Genomic DNA, 19,261 nt, shown 5'->3' with positions numbered 1-19,261 from the left:
AATAGCGGTGAGTACGGACCAGTGTTACAGAGGATCTATGATTAGCAGGCTGTTCCAGGGATGCACATTGAGAAATGTCAACCGCTTTAGAGTTCAGAGACACAGGGTGTGGAAACAGGTCTTTCGGCCCATCGAGTCCGTGCTGGCCAACTAGTCGGGATGGAACCCGGGTCTCTGGCGCTGTAAGGCAGCAACTCTACCGCTGCGCCACCGTGCCGCAGTGTTTAGTGGGTGTATGGAACGAGCTGCCAGAGGAGATGGTTGAGGCAGGGACTAGTGGAACGTTTCAGAAACAATTAGACAGGTGCCTGGATGGGACAGGTTTGGAGGGATATGGACCAAACGCAGGCAGGTGGGACTGGTGTAGATGGGACATGTCGGTCGGGGTGGGCAAAGTTGGGCCGAAGAGCCTGTTTCCATGCTCTCCGACACAAAAGACAGGACTAGAGGCGTTCCTTACCTATTGGCATCTGCAGCCTGAAGTCCATCTTCTTTGGTGATGGTTACTTGATAAATGAGGGGCGTCCCAGGGTTAAGTGACACCTTCTCCTCCGAATCATCTTCATCGGCCTCATCTTCCACTCGCATGATCCCAAACGCATCTCCTGCATCGAACACCTGAACGCAATGCACAGCTCATCAGCTTACATTGCAGCAAAATGAAGGCACAAGACTGCTGTTGCTGGAACCTTGCGCAAGAAAAAATGCTGGAAGAACTCAGTGGGTCAGGGAGCATCTGTTTGTTTCGTTCAGGTTAGTTTAGAGATACAGCACGGAACAAAAACGCCCTTCAGCCCGCAAGATAGACACTAAAGGCTGGAGTAACTCAGCGGGACAGGCAGCATCTCTGGAGAGAAGGAATGGGTGACGTTTCAGGTCGGGACCATTCTTCAGCCCACCGAGTCCACGCTGACCATCTGTTCACACTAGGCAGGGACTATCCCAACATTTTAAATAAATTTGGACAGGTACATGGATAAGACAGGTTTGGAGGGATATGGATCAAACACAGGTCTATCAGGTGGGACTAATGTAGCTGGAACAAGTTGGGCCGAGGATCTATTTAATCCCACTTTCGCATCCACTCACTGCACACTGGAGGCCATTTTACAGAGTTTCAATTCATCTACAAACCCATGTCTTGGGATACGGGAGGAAACCGGAGGGAGGGGACACACGCGGTCACAGGGGGAACGTGCAAACTCCACATGGTCAGTACCCGAGGTTAATAGGGGCAAAGTTTAAAGTTAATGTGCAGGAGTAGTTTCATGTTGCCACACGTGCACAGGGTGGTGGGTGCCTGGAACACATGGCCATGGTGGAGACAGTTAAGACAGTGGTGTTTTAAGATGCTTTACATTGGCAGGTGGATATGCAGGGGATATGGATCATGTGCAGGAAGAGGAGTGGTTTATCTTAGCGTCATGTTCAGCACGGGCATTGTGGGCCGAAGGGCCTGTTCCTGCACTGTACTGTTCCATGTTCCAAATCCTTTCCAACATTTACTAAGTTTAATGAACTGCTGCAGCCACGGTTTTAATTTTTGTCCACAACAAATTCAAAGTTAATCACCTGCTCCACACTTAAACAATTAAAATGCACTTCAACAGTGACTCAGCAGGTCAGGCAGCATCTGTGCAGAACATGGATCGGTGACGTTTCAACCAAAGATACTAGAGGAGTATCTGTCTCGAACCGAAACGTCGCCCATTTCCTTCGCTCCATAGATGCTGCCTCACCCGCTGAGTTTCTCCAGCATTTTTGTCTACCATCGATTTTCTAGCATCTGCAGTTCCCTCTTAGTATCTTTGATTTCGACTGAAGAAAGGTCCCAACCCAAAATGTCATCCATCCTTTTTCTCCAGAGATGCTGTCCGAGTTACCCAACACTTGTTTAAGAAGGAACAGCAGATGCTGGAAAATTGAAGGTAGACAAAAATGCTGGAGAAACTCAGCAGGTGCAGCAGCATCTATGGAGCTATGGGACAAAGGGCCTGTTTCCAAGTTGTAGGACTCTATGACTCTCCAACTGGTGACCAATTCTGGGTAATTTAAATTTCACCACGTATGCCCTTTGATGCTTCTGATCTGCTAGCCTGGGCTACAACTTTTAAGTGACAGTATCCCACTGTGGCCCTTGCATTGTTGGCCTATGGATACATGAAACGATGTATTGTTTTTTAAACACAGATGAAACGGTAGTAGTCACTGCAACACATGGTCAGACCCCGACCCACGGTATAGCAGCTGCAAACCGTGAAATGCAACGTTGCAAACACATGGCCAGACCCACATGCACGGTGCGGCCGCTGCAAACCGTGAAATGCAACGTTGCAAATACATGGCCAGACCCACATGCACGGTGCGGCCGCTGCAAACCGTGAAATGCAACGTTGCAAACACATGGCCAGACCTCCACCCCGCTGCAACATGGCCAGACCCACATGCACGCTGCGGCCGCTGCAAACCGTGAAATGCAACGTTGCAAAGACATGGCCAGACCCACATGCACGCTGCAAAGACATGGCCGCTGCAAACCGTGAAATGCAACGTTGCAAATACATGGCCAGACCTCCACCCGCTGCAAACCGTGAAATGCAACCACCTCCTGCGCCAGCTTCTGTTGCAAACTCTCCCAGTAGAGCGGGGGAACCCCCGAGGCTCGCAGCGCCGCGCCATGCACATCTGCAAACAGCTGGAACTGCTGCTGCTGCTCCGGGCCCTGCTCCATCTTCACCTCCGCCACCGCGCTCCGTGCGCGCCGCCGATTAAAGGCAACGTCCACGCCCCGCCGCTTAAAGGCAACGTCTTCCCCCTACGCGAATTATCTCGGCCGACAGAAAATAGCTTTCATTGTCATCCAAGGCGAAGTCACATAATTCCAAAAGTCCACTGAAAAACAACTGCTGCAGGAAGGAACTGCAGGTGCTGCTTTGTTACCGAACATAGACACAAAGTGCTGGAGTAACACAGCGGGTCAGGCAGCATCTCTGGAGAAAAAGGAATAGGAGATATTTCGGGGTCAGGAACCTTCAGAAGAGTTCCAACCTGAAACCTCACCTATTCCTTTTCTCCAGGGATTCTATCAAAATACTCCAGCATTTTGTGAAAAACAATTGCTTCACTGTTTCTGCTAAGAAGGGAATTTTCAAATGTAATTAATGAATGAATAAACTGGAGGAATAGCAATTGTACAATTAGCCACATTGAAGCTACATTGCATACTCCCAGTCTGCAGAAGGGTCCCGACCCAAAACGCCACCTATCCATGATCTCCAGAGATGCCGCCTGACCCGCCGTGTTACTCCAGAACTTTGTAAACCAGCATGTTTGTGTAGATACCCACCGGTTCCAATGTAAAGTCATTCATGTTGCACAAATTTGCTACATATATACAACCTAATCAACAGAAAGTACTAACAAGAAAATGCAGATGTCAAAGATAGACACAGAATGCTGGAGTAATTCAACAGCATGCTGGAGTAACCAGAGAGTTGTGAATTTATGGAATTCCCTACCACAGAGGGCAGTGGAGGCCAAGTCACTGGATGGATTTAAGAGAGAGTTAGATAGAGCTCTAGGGGCTAGTGGAATCAAGGGATATGGGGAGACGGCGGGCACGGGTTATTGATTGGGGATGATCAGCCATGATCACAATGAATGGTGGTGCTGGCTCGAAGGGCCGAATGGCCTCCTCCTGCACCTATTTTCTATGTTTCTATGTTTCTAACTCAGCAGATCATGCGGCATCGCTGGAGAAAATGGGCAGGTGACGTTTCGGGTCGGGACATTTATTCAGACTCACTCTACAGAGCATCTCCGACAGTGACAAAGCTGTTATCTCGCAATGCCCAGGAACCCAGGTTCAATCCTGAACCCGGGTGTTAACTGTGTGGAGTTTGCACGTTCTCCCTGTGAATACATGCGTTCCCTCCAGGTGTTCCGGTTTCCTCCCACAGTTTTAATTAATTTTATTATCACATGTACCGAGGTACATTGAAAAGCTTTTGTTGCATGCTAACCAGTCAGCAGAAAGACAATACACGATTACAATCGAGCCATCCACAGTGTACAGATACTTGAAAAGGGAATAACGTTTAGTGCAAGATAAAGTCAGTAAGCTCCGATGAAAGATAGTCCGAGGGTCCCCAATGAGGTAGATAGTAGTTTAGGACTGCTCTCTAGTTGTGGTAGGATGGTTCATTTGTCTGGATAACAGCTGGGATAACATCCCAAAGATTTGTGAGTTTGTAGGTTAATTGGCTTCTGTAGAAGAAAAATGCCTTTGGTCTGAATGAATGAATGTATGAATGAATGAATGAATGAATATGTTTATTGGCCAATACACATACAAGGAATTTGCCTTGGTACTCCGCTCACAAGTAACAACACAACATACAGTAACAATTAAGAATGACACATAAAACATCAAACATTAATAATAAAACATTACAGTTTAAACGTGAATGAAATAAAATACCAGAGCAAAAAGAGGCTACAGACTTTTGTTTACTGAGTAGAGCTACTACCAGTGGAAAAAAAGCTGTTTTTATGTCTGGCTGTGGCGGTTTTGACAGTCCGGAGTCGCCTTCCAGAGGGAAGTGATTCAAAGAGTTTGTGGCCAGGGTGAAAGGGGTCAGAGATGATCTTACCCGCTCGTTTCCTGGCTCTTGCAGTGTACAGTTTGTCAATGGGGGGAAGGTTGCATTGGTGGCTGAGCCAAACCAGACCATGATGGAGAAGGTGAGGACAGACTCTATGATGGCTGTATAGAATTGGACCATCATTGCCTGTGGCAGGTTGTGTTTCCTTAGCTGCCGCAGGAATTACATCTTCTGTTGTGCCTTTTTGACTGTGGAGTCGATGGTAGCCCCCCACTTAAGGTCCTTGGAGATGATGGTTCCCAGGAACTTAAAATACTGCACAGATGTGACTGTGGTGTTGTTGATAGTGAATGGGGGAGGGGAGGGGGAGCTCTCCTAAAGTCTACTATCAATTGCACTGTCTTAAGATCATTGAGCTCCAGGTTGTTACAAAGGCACCAGGATGCCAGCTGTGTCACTTCCTGTCAGTAGGCAGATTCCTCCCCATCCTGGATCAGTTCAATCAGGGTTGTGTCATCCGCAAACTTGAGAAGCTTGACAGAGGAGTCTGTGGAGGTGCAGTCATTGGTGCAGAGAGGGTAAAGGAGAGGGGAGAGTACGCAACCTTGCGGTGCTCCTATGCTGAGGGTATGCAGGTTCAAGATGTGCTTTCCCAGCCTCACATGCTGCTTCCTGTCTGTCAGGAAGTTGGTGATCCACTGACAGAGGGGTTCAGGCACAGTCAACTTGGAAAGTTTGGAGTGTAGTAGCTCTGGCACAATGGTGTTGAATGCAGAGCTAAAATCCACAAACAAAATCCTTGCATGGGTCCCCTGGAGGTCTAGAAGGGCTGAGATGGCCTGTTTCCGTGCTGTAATTGTTATATGGTTATATATTGGTGCTGGATGATGAAGTGCAGGTCTAGGTTGACTGCATCATCCACTGATCTATTGGCCCAGTAAGCAAACTGCAGGGGCCGTGATATTTTTCAGCTTGGACAGCACGTCTTTCAAGGGTCTTCATGACTACAGAGGTCCGTGCGACGGGCCTGTAGTCATTAAGACCAGTAGTCTTTTGGGGTACCGATTGAAAGTGTCTGTGTAGATGGTACCAGTTTGTCGGCACAGAGCTTGAGGGTAGAGGGGGAAACGTTGTCCGGTCCTGGAGATTTCCAGCTTTTCTGTCTCCTGAACAGTTCCACCACCTCCTCAATTTCTATTGTTAGTGATGGAGAAGTGGCCAGACTGATGTTGGGCAGCAAGGAGGGGGTGGGTAGTGGACGAGGGCCCAGTCTTTGCAGACTGGAGTGGGGCTGGAAGTGGATGTTCAGTGGATATTGAAGAAGGGTGGGTGGGAAAGGGTCCAGTCTTTGCAAACTGTAGTCAGGCTGTGAGTAGGTGTGAAGTGTTGGTTGGGGAGGGGGTGAGGGGGTACCAGGGTTAAGTTTCTGTTTATCGATCCTGCAGTAGAACTCGTTCAGATCATTGGTCAGCTGACGGTTGTCCAAGGAGCGGGGGGCTTTCCTCTTGTAGCTGGTGATTTCTTGCAAGCCCTTCCACACTGAAGAAGAGTCACTAGCTGAGAAGTGGATGAGAAAGTGGAATAACATAGAACTCGTGTGGAAACAAAGAACTGCAGATGCTGGTTTATACCAAAGATAGGCACAAAGTGCTGGAGTAACATTCAAAATGCCCTTATTCTTTAGGAGATGTGGGTTTTCCCCTTCTGTCAAGGATAAAGCCCTCACAAGTGTCTCCTCTGAGTCCCATAGTTTCCCCTCCCCCAAGATGCAACAAGGGCAGAGTTCCCCTGGTCCTCACCCTTCACCTCGCCAGCCTCCACATCCAACCCATTATCCTCCGACATTTCCGTCACCCCCTAAGGAACCGCAGCACTAACCACATCTTCCCACCAAACTTCATAGCTTTGTCCCACGGTATGAGTTCATTCCAAGAGCTCTCCCACGTTTAAAAAAAAATCAAACCCATGGTAAGCATGGAGAATGAACGTAGCGGGTACATCGGAGCTCGGGGACGTCTCTTAGCGGCTCGTAACGCTAACGGCAGGTACTCGGGAAGACTCGCTAATGGCAGGGAAGCTCGGGAAGACTCGTGAAGATTTTGCAACATGTTGAAAAATGTCCACGAGAGCCCTGAGTACTGACGAGCGGCCATTACCGTAAATCCCCGAATCAGGGCAAACTCGGGAGAACGCGTGGAATGAACTCGTACCGTGGGACAGGGCTTTTATCAGGGTCAATTTTACAGAGGCCAATTAACCTACAAACCTGCACATCATTGGGATGTGGGAGAAAACTGGAGCCCCCAGACCCACACGGTCACAATGTACAAACTCCGTACAGACAGCACCCACAGTCAGGATCGAAACAGGGTCTCTGGCGCAGTAAGGCAGTAGCTTTAGTGCTGCACCACCCTACATAGGTTAATTGTAAAATTGTACCAAGTGTGTAGAGAGTGGGTGGGAAAGTGGGATAACATAGAACAAGTGTGAAGAGGTGATTGATGGTCGGCGTGGGCCGATGGGCATGGTTCCATGGTGTGTCTCTAAACTAAACTGAACTGCAGCCTTCAACTCCACCCAGTCTAATCCCATGTGTAGATAATAGGAGCTACATTGTCCACTTGCTGTCACCAGAGGGCGCTGCAGTCAACCTTTTGGATCACATAGACACAGAGTGCTGGAGTAACTCAGTGGGTCAGTCAGCATCTCTGGAGAACATGGATAGGTGACCTTTCAGGTTGGGACCCTTCTTCAGACTGGGAAGAGTCTGACCTGGAACATCACCTATCCAAGCTCTCCAGAGATGCCTCTTGACTCGTTGAGTTACTCCAAGTCCCTGTTTAGTTTAGAGATACAGTGTAGAAACAGGCCCTTCGGCCCCCCGAGTCTGTGCTGACCATCGATCTCCCGTACACTCGTTCTATCAAACACACTGGGGGCAATTTACAGAAGCCAATTAACCAGCAAACCTGCACGTCTTTGGAGTGTGGGAGGAAACTGGAGCACCCGGGGAAAACTGGTCACAGGGAGAACATACAAACTCTGCACAGGCAGCACCCATAGCCAGGATTGAACCTGGCTCTCTTGCGCTAAGTAAAATTAATGCTTCTACACCATGGGTGGCACAGTGGTAGAGTTGCTGTCTAACAAGGCCAGAGACCTGGGTTTGATCCTGACTATGAGTGCTTGTCTGTACGGAGTTTGTATGTTCTCCCCATGACCTGCATGTGTTTTCTCTGGAGAGAAGGAATGGGTGACCAGGAATCAGTTCTCCGAAACCTCTGGTTTCCTCCCACACTCCAAAGACATAGAGGTTTGTAGGTTAGTTGGCTTGGTATAATTGTAAATTGTCCCTAGTGTGTGTAGGATGGTGTTGGCGTGTGGGGATCGCTGGTCAACGCGGACTCAGTGGGCCGAAGGGCCTGTTTCCGCGCTGTGTCTCGAAACTAAACAAAACAAGAAGAAAATTATTTATTTCACTTTTGCATAATTTTGTCACGGTCTAAGTAGACAAACTCAATCAGTCAGTCAGTCAATTTTATTTCTATAGCACATTTAAAAACACCTCTCGTTGACCAAAGTACTTTACATTGGTGCAGGTACTAACGTGTTACATACAGTGGTACATTGATCAACAATACATACATAGATACATACATACAGCGATCCCTCAGAGGACCTCAAGAAAGGCTTGAGAGTAGAAATATGTTTTAAGTCTAGACTTAAAAGAGTCGATGGAGGGGGCAGTTCTGATGGGAAAAGGGATGCAGTTCCATAGTCTAGGAGCTGCAACTGCAAAAGTCTGCCTGGTTTTGCAAACATTTGCAGTCGCACTTTGCGAAAACCAACACCTTAAACTAAATTCTTACGCTGAGTTTTTCTGTTGTGCAGTTTTTTAAACGTTAACGTGATGCAAAAACTATCAGCTCACAGCTCTACGGCTCTCTTGTAATTGTGCAAAGTGAAGGTTAATTTCAGTAGGAGGCTCCCGCACTTTTCCTCTTGAGGACAACATCAAAGTGGGAAAGATTGTATGAATCTCAAAACTGGCTGTTACTCATTCACTTGTTCCTGCACATCCTGTTTCTGTCCATTGTAAGGATTCACTCAGATCTCCATTGCATCGTTTGTATATTGCGTTTTTGCCCAGAGTATCAGATTCATGATTCTTTAAGCTAATTAAAAGACATAAATTTATACATAGGCGCTACAGATTTAACCGTTCGGCGATAACGAGGGCTAAATGCTTAAAAAGATATTTGCATACGAACCATTTGATGCACACATCACCCCCAATTGATTGAGCCACAATATATGCCAGAACCCTGAACAAAAGAGCTCCCATTCTCCGAAAGTCCTTTGAAGGTGTGCAGCGTTTTTTTAAGGGGAGAATATGCATTGGTCATTACTAGGGTTCAGCTGAAACGCCAGACATGTGTCTGGTCACCCTGGCGACAGCTTGTGCACCAGATGTACAAATAATGTGAAATAGCTGTCAAGTGTAGGAAGGAACTACAGATGCTGGTTTACACCGCAGATAGACACAAAATGCTGGAGTAACTCAGCGGGACAGGCAGCGTCTCTGGAGAGGAGGAGTGGGTGACGTTTCAGACTGTCTGAAGAAGGGTCTCGACCCAAAACGTCTCTCCAGAGTTGCTGCCAGACCCACTGAGTTACTCCAGCATTTTGTGTCTATCTTAGCTGTCAAGTGCCAGGTTGTCCACATGCTCTCAAAAAAAATCAGAGAGAATCTTATTGTTCTATCAAAGATCATTTTACAAATGGTTTCCAATCCATTTTTATGCCTTAACAATTTGTTAAATATTCCTTTACAAGCCAATAGAAACTTATGTCGCATCGGACACACATCACAACACGTACAACTGCAAAATAAACACTAACTTCAATGTGTAGAAGGGAACTGCAGATGCTGGTTTGCATCGAAGATAGACACAAAATGCTGGAGTAACTCAGCGGGTCAGGCAGCATCTCTGGAGAGAAGAATTATGTGACACTTTGGGTCAAGACCATTCTTCAGACCTAACTTCAATTGTTGAACATAGAACATAGAATGGTACAGCACAGAAACAGGCCCTTTGGCCCACATTCATGTGCTGAACATAATGGCAAGACCAACTCTGATCATGGCTAATCTATCTTTCCCTCTCAACCCCATTCTCCTGCCTTCTCCCCATAACCTCTGACACCCGTACTAATCAAGAATCTGTCAATCTTCACCTTAAACATATCCATTGACTTGGCCTCCACAGCCATCCGTGGCAATGAATTCCACAGATTCACCACCCTCTGACTGAAGAATTCCATCCCATCTCCTTTCTAATGGTTCATCCTTTAATTCTGAGGTTATGCCCTCTGGTCTTAGACTCTCCCACTAGTGGAAACATCCTCTCCACATCCATTCGGTCCAGGTCTTTCACTATTCGATAAGGTCCCCCCTCATCCTTCTAAATCCCAGCGAGTACAGGCCCAGTGCCGACAAACGCTCATCATATGTTAACCCAATCATTCCTTTGCTGTATAATCACATCAAAGGTCAGATTCAAAGGTCAGTTTATTGTCACGTGTGCCAATTAAGGTACAGTGAAACTCGAATTAATACTTTACATTAGTACAATCAAGTCAAATTCATGTTTGAAATATAGATAGACACAAAGTGCTGGAAAAACTCAACGGGTCAGGCAGCATCTCTGGAGAAAAAGGCCAAGTGACGTTTCGGGTCAGGACCCTTCATTAGTCTTGTTTAAAATATTAACAAAATCTGTTTAAAAATATATAGGTAGTATATTGTACGTTAGTTACATAAGAAGCATTAAAAATAATGGTCTTATTACACTGAAGATAAGACACAAAATGCTGGAGTAACTCAGCGGGTCAGGCAGCATCTCTGGAGAGAAGGAATAGGTGATGGTTTGGGTCGAGACCCTCCTTCAGACTGAGAGTCAGGGGAGCAGGAACAGAGAGGTAAGGAAAGGTGCAAAGAACAAACTTTGTTCTTGGACTAGGTAGACAAAAATTCAGCGGGTGAGGCAGCATCTATGGAGCGAAGGAAATAGGCAACGTTTCGAGCTGAAACCCTTCTTCAGACTTTGTTCTTGCACTCATTCACTGATGTTGCAGCTAACAAAAAAAAAACGAGTGTTTGCTCACATTCATCTTGTACAGGTCTCAATTTGTTTAAAATAAACCCAATCAATTTCCCCCTCAATATTCTGCATTTAGACGAATTAATTCTTCAAATGACTTGATTTGTGATTCTGCAAAGAATCTTAACCTTATTGACCAATTCATTGATAACATGAATCCCCAGAAATAAAAATCGCCTTGACTCTGTGAGAAACGATAGATGCAGCGATGGCGTGCCTGGATGATATATCCAACCATTATTTTCACAGTTAGGCAGAGTAACCCTGGTTTCGTTTCTGAATCATGAGAATGGCTGTTTCCACCGTTTAAAAGCTTAAAGAGCTATTATAATGGACAAATCGCTAGTTAAACAGCTGGAAATGTAAATAACAATTTTAACAGTTGGCTGCCCTTCATTCAGAACGCGGGTCGCACTGATCTTCTGGCAAAGTGGAGTAACCCCCCCCCCCATCTCCCTCCCTCTCTCTTCTGCCTTGTTTTATTATCCTGTCATTGGAAAGAGGATTGTATGGGGCTTTTCTCCACAGTGTGGGATTAATGAATGGAGCTCGGTGTGTCCCGGGGCCACCCGTGGCCTCCCATTTAGTAAATCCACACACGTTTTTTTTTTTTTTAAAGTGAGCAGACGTTTCTGTGATTTTCACGCCTTAACCCATCACCCCCCTCCCACCCCCACCCCCGAGAACGCTTCAATCGCACTATTCTGCCTTTGTATGTGGGGGTAATGATGTGGTCTGGATGCGCCGGTCACGATGGGACCATTAACGAGGCGATACCCCAACTCTAACTCAAAGCTGCAATTCAAACATACACACACATATATATATATAGACACACACACACACACATATATATATATAGACACACACACACACACACACATATATATACACACACACACATATAGACACACACACACACACATATATATATATACACACACACACACACATATGTATATATAGACACACACACACATACACACATATATATATATAGACACACACACACACACAATATATATATATATATATATACACATATATATATATATACACATATATATATATAGACACACACACACATATATATATATATATACATATACACGCATATATATATATATATATATATATATATATATATATATATATAAATGTATATATATACTGTATATATATCACACTACATACCATATTACACAGTGTATATACACTATATACATACTATTTATATAACGTGTGGCTGGGACAGAAAGGATTATAACATTAAGTTATTACAACATTTATTTATTTTTTATCATTGATCATGTGAATTGCAATGGCACGACCTAAGGAAACATGATAAATAGTATTAAATATTCACCAGACAAAAAATTAACCCATCTTTGTGAAGTCAACGTTCAAAGAAATGTCAGCTAGGAATTGAATAATTTCCTAATAATCGGACAAGATATGTTTTTCTGCAAAGTGTTACACTGTCTAGTGTAACAAATCTGAACTCATGCACCTACGCGCCCCCCCTCCCCAATTTGACACGCGTGCTTTTATTTTTGTGGTTTTTGGGATAAAATATATATATTGATTTTGTTATTACGTCCAAACAACTAACTGAACATCCAATGGCACTGAGAATTCACCGAGGGGCTGAAATTGTAGACTGTTTTGCAAAAAGATAACTTTATTGCTTCCCCGATTCCAAAAGACAGCTGCCGATCCGAACAACTGACATTGAGAAAAGTGTATTTTAAAACGGCAATGCGTCCGAGCAAGGTAATATCTGCTTGTCTTGCAAAATGATGATGGTTTCACAGCGGTAACAATGCGTCTGGATTTCGACTAACAGATTCAAACATCTTTCTTTCATCCGCTGAATGCCTGATTTTTTTTGCTCCTCCGCAAAAAAAACGTCTCTGTATTTCTGGGAGCTTTGATCGATCGGGCATGCAATGGTTTTTGTGTGTTTGTGCTCTGGTCCCACCTGTAACAGCATTGAACCCCCGTTTGGCCATCGGCAGGAGGCGCTCGACCTCAACAAGTTAACAAGAGACGGTGCTCGCTAGCTCGGTCGCCAGCGTGGGAAAAGCTATGTTGAGTCAACGTTCATTCATTGAGCGAGTATTATTCACCCGGTCTGTACACAACCCCCACTTATTGTGGACACGTCGTGCAATTAAAATTAACACGTTATTACTTTTACGCTTGTTGCTATGCACGTTTGAACCGGTGTTTAATAAATAGGCGTGTATGTTTCATACACCGGAATTAAATATCTTTAAAACATCTTTTCTGCTCATGATGTGCATTGTTAAGAAAACATGCAGGTTTAATCATTGAGGCCGTTAAAAAAAAAACATGCATTTATTTTTTTTAAATGCATATTTAAATTTAAAAAAATAATAAAAAATACATTAAAATCTGGAGGAGTAGCTCAGCTGGTCAGGCAGTATCTCTGGAGAGAAGGAGTAGGTGACGTTCGTGAGCGAGACCCTACTTCAGACCCTTCTTTCGTCCTATAAAATATATTGCATTAAAAAAAAAAATGCATATTTAAATACACATTTAATTTTTTTTAATGCATATATATTTTAAATATAATTAAATGCATAAATATATGTATCTTCAGTGCTTTTATTTAATGTTAGACACAAAATGCTGGAGTAACTCAACGGGTCATCATCTACTTCCCCATTCTGAAATCAAGAATTATTTGTGCAGGAAGGAACTGCAGGTGCTGGTTTACGGTGAAGACAGACAAAGTGCTGGAGTAACTCGGCTGGTCAGGCAGCATCTCTGGAGAGAGGAATCGGGTGACATTTCGGGTCGAGACCCTTCTTCAGACTGAGAGTCAGGGGAGAGGGAGACACAAGAGATAAAGAGGGGCGGGGTTTGAAAACAGGACATCAAAGGGGACGCGGTTCAAGGAATGATTAGTTCCTTGGAGCTTAAAAGAAAGGTTACAACCCGAAACGTCACCCATTCCTCATCTCCAGAGATGCTGCCTGGCCCGCTAAGTTGTTGAGCTTTTGAAAAACAAAGCACTATAGAACTACTGAGTTACTCCAGCATCTGCAGTCCCTTCCTACACCTTGTGTTTCGCTTTCAAGTGGCATTGCTGTTATTCCTTACTAATGGAAAGCATTATATATTTTTTAAGTGCCTGCAAACGGAGGCCCAGAATCAATCAGGTTGAATGTAGAAAGGTAGGGCGGAAGGGAAAGATGTTTGTGTATATGGATGTAATTACAGCAGCAGTGGAGCTATTGGGACCGGACAAGACATCACTCCCAGGGAAACCTGTTAAAATAAACGGAGGAGGGCGGGCTCCTTCTGATCTCTGCAAGGGCTCGATCTGAAACAAGCGACCTGGTGCAATTTTCCATTCCAAGAGAGCAAACAAACCCGAGATTTCACCTGCTTATGCACCCCCCCCCCCCCCCACCCGGTTAAATGGATAATGGGTCCTTAATTACAAAGAACAGGACAATATTTACATTTGCGATTCCACTTTCTAATGAAGTGCTTAATTGGCCAGGAGAACAATTGCATTCAACACAAAGATGAACAGGAACACTTTCAACTTTTTATAGGTGAAAAAAATGTGTAGACATAGAACTCCCTTTCATACCATCAATTAGTGTTTCGCCTTGAATCCTTAGAAAGCACATTGAGTGCGAGTTATTAGTAATTAAGTGCATTTATTTTTTAGTGCAGTTGCACCGCTTGTCTTTGATTTTACTTTAGGCTTTAGAGATACGTTGTCAAAAAAGGCCCTTTGGCCCCTTGAGTCCATGCCGACCAGCGATCACCCCATACCATACACTAGCACTATCCTACACTCTTAGGGACTATTTACAATGTTACCGAAGCCAACAAACCTAAGATAGACACAAAACGCTGGAGTAATTCAGCCCGTCAGTCATCCTCACTGAGTTACTCCAGCCAGCATTTTGTGTCTATTTTCAATTACTCTTCTCCTGTTAACTCACAATAGAACATGGAATAACGATAGACACAAAATGTTGGAGCAATTCAATGGGTCAGGCAGCATCTCTGGAGAAAAGGAATAGGTGACATTTCGGGTCCCGAAGCTTCATCTATTCCCTTTCTCCTGACCCGCTGAGTTACTCCAGCATTTTGTGCCCATCTTTGGTGTAAACCAGCATCTGCAGTTCCTTCCTACACATTAGAACATAGAACACTACAGCATATCACAGGAACAGGCCCTTTGGCCCAACATGATGCCAGGTTCAACTAATATCCTCTGCCTGCACATGGATATGGATCCTATGTGATTTCACCGCCATCCCTGGCACACACCACACTGCGTGGAAAAATTTGCATTGCACATGTCCCTTGAAATTTGCCCCTCTCACCTTAAAGCTGTGCCCTCTGGTCTTTGACATTTCCACTCTTAGGTTGTAGAAATAAGGAACTGCAAATACTGGTTTACAAAAAAAAGTGTAAAAACAAAAAAAACCTGGAGAACGGTGATAGGTGACATTTTGGGTTGGGACACTTCTCCAGACTGAAGAGGGTCCTGACCTGAAACGACACCTATCCATGTTCTCCAGAGATGCTGCTTGACCAGCATTTTATGCCTAATTTGGCTAAAATTTTGGTCTCTCTCTCTTGTATGTATTTCCTTGTCTTGGCATATTCTTTTATCAGACTCATTTGTGGGCATATCCAGAATGTGTAGTCCACGGCCTCAATTCAAACCTTATTTCATTTCACTCTAAGAATGTGAATGTTAGAGCTCTGGGGGATGTTGTAGCACAGAGGGATCTAAGAGTACAGGTGTATGGTTCCTTGAAGGTGGAGTCGCAGGTAGATCAGGTGGTCAAAAAGGCTTTTGGCATATTGGTCTTCACCAGAGAGAGTATTGAGTGTAGAAGTTGGGAGGTCATGTTGCAGTTGTGTAAGATGTTGTGAGGCCGCATTTAGAATATTGTGTTCAGCTCTGGGCACCGTGTGAGAGGAAATATGTTGTCAAGCTGGAAAGGGTACAGAGAAGATTTACAAGGATGTTGCCAGGACTAGAGGGTCAGAGCTACAGGGAGAGGTTGAGTAGCCTGGGGCTCTATTCCTTGGACCGCAGGAGGATGAGGGATGATCTTATTGAGGTGTATAAGTCATGAGAGGAATAGATTGGATAGATGCACAGAGTTTCTTACTAGGTGAATCAAGGACTAGATAGGTTTAAGGTGAAGGGGAAAAGATTTAATAGGAATCTGAGGGGTAACGTTTTCACACAACGGGTGGTGGGTGTATGGAACAAGCTGCCAGAGGAGGTGCTTGAGGCATTTACGTTAGACATGTACATGGATAGGACAGGTTTCGAGGGATATGGACCAAATGCAGGCAGGTGGGACTAGTGTAGCTGGGACATATGGGCAAGATGGGCCGAAGAGCCTGTTTACATGCTGCATCACTCGGTAACAATTGTGACAGAATCATTAAATGTAAAATGGGAATGAAGTCAGCAACCTTTATTTCTTGACATTTGTAACTTATAGACACATGGAAGTATTTTTGGAGCATTAACTAGTTTCGAAGACAGTGACACTTCTAAAGCAATTATGAGAGTTGCCCAGCATCATTGCTGATTTATTTGTATTTTGGCAATTTGGTATTCAGAAATATTAATTGAAAACACGCTGGTCTGTCAACAAATTCAGGAATCTTAATTTATCAGAATATCCAAACATTGTAGAACGTGATCCTACAACAAATAGTGAATTATGCCCATGCTGTGCATGCAAAATTAATGTCTTTAATTCACACCAAGCACATTGATCTAATTGTTACCTCAGGGGAAATTAGTAGCTTTCATCTCTTCAGTGTGTTTTGTGCGACCCCCCCTCCGCACAGGGAATTAAATGCAGCAAAGTCAGTAACTTTGGGGGAAAAAACCCTCATCTGCTCTTGGAAGCTTTAATCGACTCACATTATTGGATGCTTAACTCTAAACCATGTGTAGGAAGAAACCGCAGATGCTGGTTTAAACCGAAGATAGACACAAAATGCTGGAGTAACTCAGCGGGACAGGCAGCATCTCTGGAGAGAAGGAATGGGTGACATTTCGAGTCGAGTCTGAAGAAGGGCCTCGACAACTTCTCCCAGCTAACAATGATCTATTCTACATTTTCCTTGACCTTCGTTCCCTTTGAACTCTTGTGTTCACCTTATCCTTCCATATGTCTCATTCCCTCTCCCCTCCTGACTCTCAGTCTGAAGAAGGGGCTCGACCTGAATCGTCACCCATTCCTTCTCTCCAGGGATACTACCTGTCCCGCTGAGTTACTCCAGCATTTTATGCCTATCTTAACTTTAAACCATCATTGGGTTAGTGATGGTTTAGCATTAGATTGGCACACTACCCTCCGTTTAAACAGCCCGTCCAAACATACCCATTAAACTCATGACTGTGAAGGTAAATATCTCTATATTAAATCTGTGTCAAAGTTAATCCATATTCCTTTGTTCTGACATCTGGGGCAAAAAAAACCCCACATCACACGACTTCCCCTTTGGTTGTCAAGGAGATAGGAGGTGGACACTGACGCTTTGTCGACTCGAATTGGTACAGTTCTGGGAATTCCTCGCCAAGATAATGGAACGAAGGCAGGTCTAACGCAAATCAGGCTGCCAGTGGATAGAGTAGAGACAAGTGTCATCTCAGCAGCCCGGCTTCGGACGCACTGGGACATTGCACCGGTACAGAGAGAGTGGCTCGTTGCAATGGCCCAATGCTCACCATGATAAGCAATGCACGCTCGCTTGCAATTTTTTGCTCTTGAAGCGATGAGAGCGGCGCGAAGCCCACCCGTTCGGGATACAACTCGCACCTTTGCAGTCGCGCCCCTGCTTGCTGGTGAAGCTTCTCACACACCCACCCCTCTTCCTTCCTTCCTTGCCCTCCAAGAGGCGCGATCTCACCCGGCCACGCAGACAACAAAAGCTCGCACTTTTTTTGCAGATGTGTGCGATGCAACCTCTGCGCCTCCGTGCACGCGCAACAGAGAGAAAAAAGAAGGGGACGCGAGAGGGTGGAGACTCCTGTCATCAATGCGAAGGCTGGACCTTGCGCGTGCCGGCGAAGGGGAGGTGGAAATCCAGGGCGCGCGTTCCATTTCCCCGGGCGCGCGTTCCATCTCCCCGGGAACAACGTTCCATTTCCCCGGGACCGCGTTCCATCTCCCCGGGACCGCGTTCCATCTCCCCCCGGGACCGCGTTCCATCTCCCCGGGCGCGCGTTCCATCTCCCCGGGACCGCGTTCCATTTTCGAATCTTGTCCCAGACGCCGGCTACCCCGGCGCGCGCTCGCGCGTTCCGGAGCTTCTGTATCATTCAGCAGCCTCGCCTCGCCTCGCGGCGCTCCCTCTCTCCTCCTCCTCCTCCGCCGCCGCCACAAAGCGCGTCCCCGTCTTCTTTTGCAACAGCCTCATTGGCGGGGCGTGCACGCGCGCCGGGAATGCCCGGCTCGTGCCCGCCGCCGCGCCGGTGCCCCTGACGTTCCCGCATGAAAATGAGGCTGTCAGCTCCTCAAATTCTCAGTCCAAACGCGTCTTATCAAAGAAACACCGAGGATCGAAACATATCATTATGGGCACTGTTTGTTTTTCATGGCACTTCTGTTTGTTTTTCGTCCTGTTAAATACTTGCCGTTCCTTGGGAACTAGTGGGCTTGTAGGTAAGACTTCTGCAATTTGAAACATTCTCTCTGTAACCTTTTTTTAACGTTTATTTTGCAAACTGTGAAAGGAGAGGGGAGGAATTCGAGTCTGTTTATTTTTTTTTTAGTGAGGGTGAGTGTTTGTCAGTTGTATACATTTCGGGGCGGGAAGGGGGGGGGAGAGAGAAATGTTTGCAACCAGTCAATGGTAAGACTCTTTTTATTTTGCCCCGTCTGGGCTTTGAAGGACTTCCAAGAGATTTCGGTTCAGACGCCTCTGTCCCCAATGTTGAAATCTGCAGCTTATCCTTGAAATTTTGCGAGAAAACATTCGCAACTTTCAGAAGTTATTAGCAAAGATCATAGACTTTTGTCATTAGCACCGCGCCAGCACGACACTTTTATTACTAGTCAAGGAACAGAATACAGTACCTGGGGGAAAAGCGAAACAAAGGAGTAAGCATTTTCTTTCAGTTCTTTTAATTGTGGCCTTTTTGTATTTTAATGCAAATGTGGGGCTACTTTCAAGTTTTTTTTTAGCAGCCCCAACGTCATTTATATTAGTTAAAACATCCGAGGCTCTCTCCCTTTCTCCCTCCTAATCTAATTCGAAGTTTTTTTTGTGCAAACACTAAACGTTCTGAACTTTAATAAAGTTTGTAACGTTGAGTGTGTAGGAAGGAACTGCTGATGCTGGTTTAAACTGAAGATATTTGTTTAACTTTTGCACTGAGAAATGATTGCAAGTCTGATTTTCCTAACATGTTTTTTAAAATGCCTCTGTTTAAACATGGGGCCATGTATTCGGAACGAT

The 19,261-nt window shown here is 45.3% G+C and overlaps 2 protein-coding genes across 5 annotated transcripts in view; one reads left to right on the top strand and one right to left on the bottom strand.

Moving 5' to 3' along the window:
* Positions 1-2,784, bottom strand: part of ttll12 (tubulin tyrosine ligase-like family, member 12) — a 37,552-nt gene extending 34,768 nt beyond the window's left edge. Inside the window, exons 1-2 of the mRNA XM_055650221.1 lie at positions 2,606-2,784; positions 461-618 (exon numbers count right to left, since the gene is read on the bottom strand). Of these exons, the coding sequence (XP_055506196.1) occupies positions 461-618; positions 2,606-2,731 (284 nt within the window). The 5' untranslated portion in view covers positions 2,732-2,784. The remainder of the gene's footprint in view (positions 1-460; positions 619-2,605) is intronic.
* Positions 2,785-18,217: 15,433 nt separating this feature from the next.
* Positions 18,218-19,261, top strand: part of scube1 (signal peptide, CUB domain, EGF-like 1) — a 189,337-nt gene continuing 188,293 nt past the window's right edge. For 2 of the 4 annotated variants that reach the window (XM_055650220.1, XM_055650217.1), the window contains exon 1: positions 18,219-18,465. In XM_055650220.1, the coding sequence (XP_055506195.1) occupies positions 18,378-18,465 (88 nt within the window). In that variant the 5' untranslated portion in view covers positions 18,219-18,377. Of the gene's footprint in view, positions 18,466-19,261 lie in introns of all 4 variants that reach the window. The other 2 variants (XM_055650219.1, XM_055650218.1) reach the window with 2 other exon arrangements.

This window comes from Leucoraja erinacea, chromosome 19 (assembly GCF_028641065.1).
Source record: "Leucoraja erinacea ecotype New England chromosome 19, Leri_hhj_1, whole genome shotgun sequence".
In the NCBI taxonomy this organism is placed as follows: domain Eukaryota; kingdom Metazoa; phylum Chordata; class Chondrichthyes; order Rajiformes; family Rajidae; genus Leucoraja; species Leucoraja erinaceus.
Note: the sequence above shows the minus strand (reverse complement) of the source record. Positions and strands in the feature narration are given on the sequence as shown.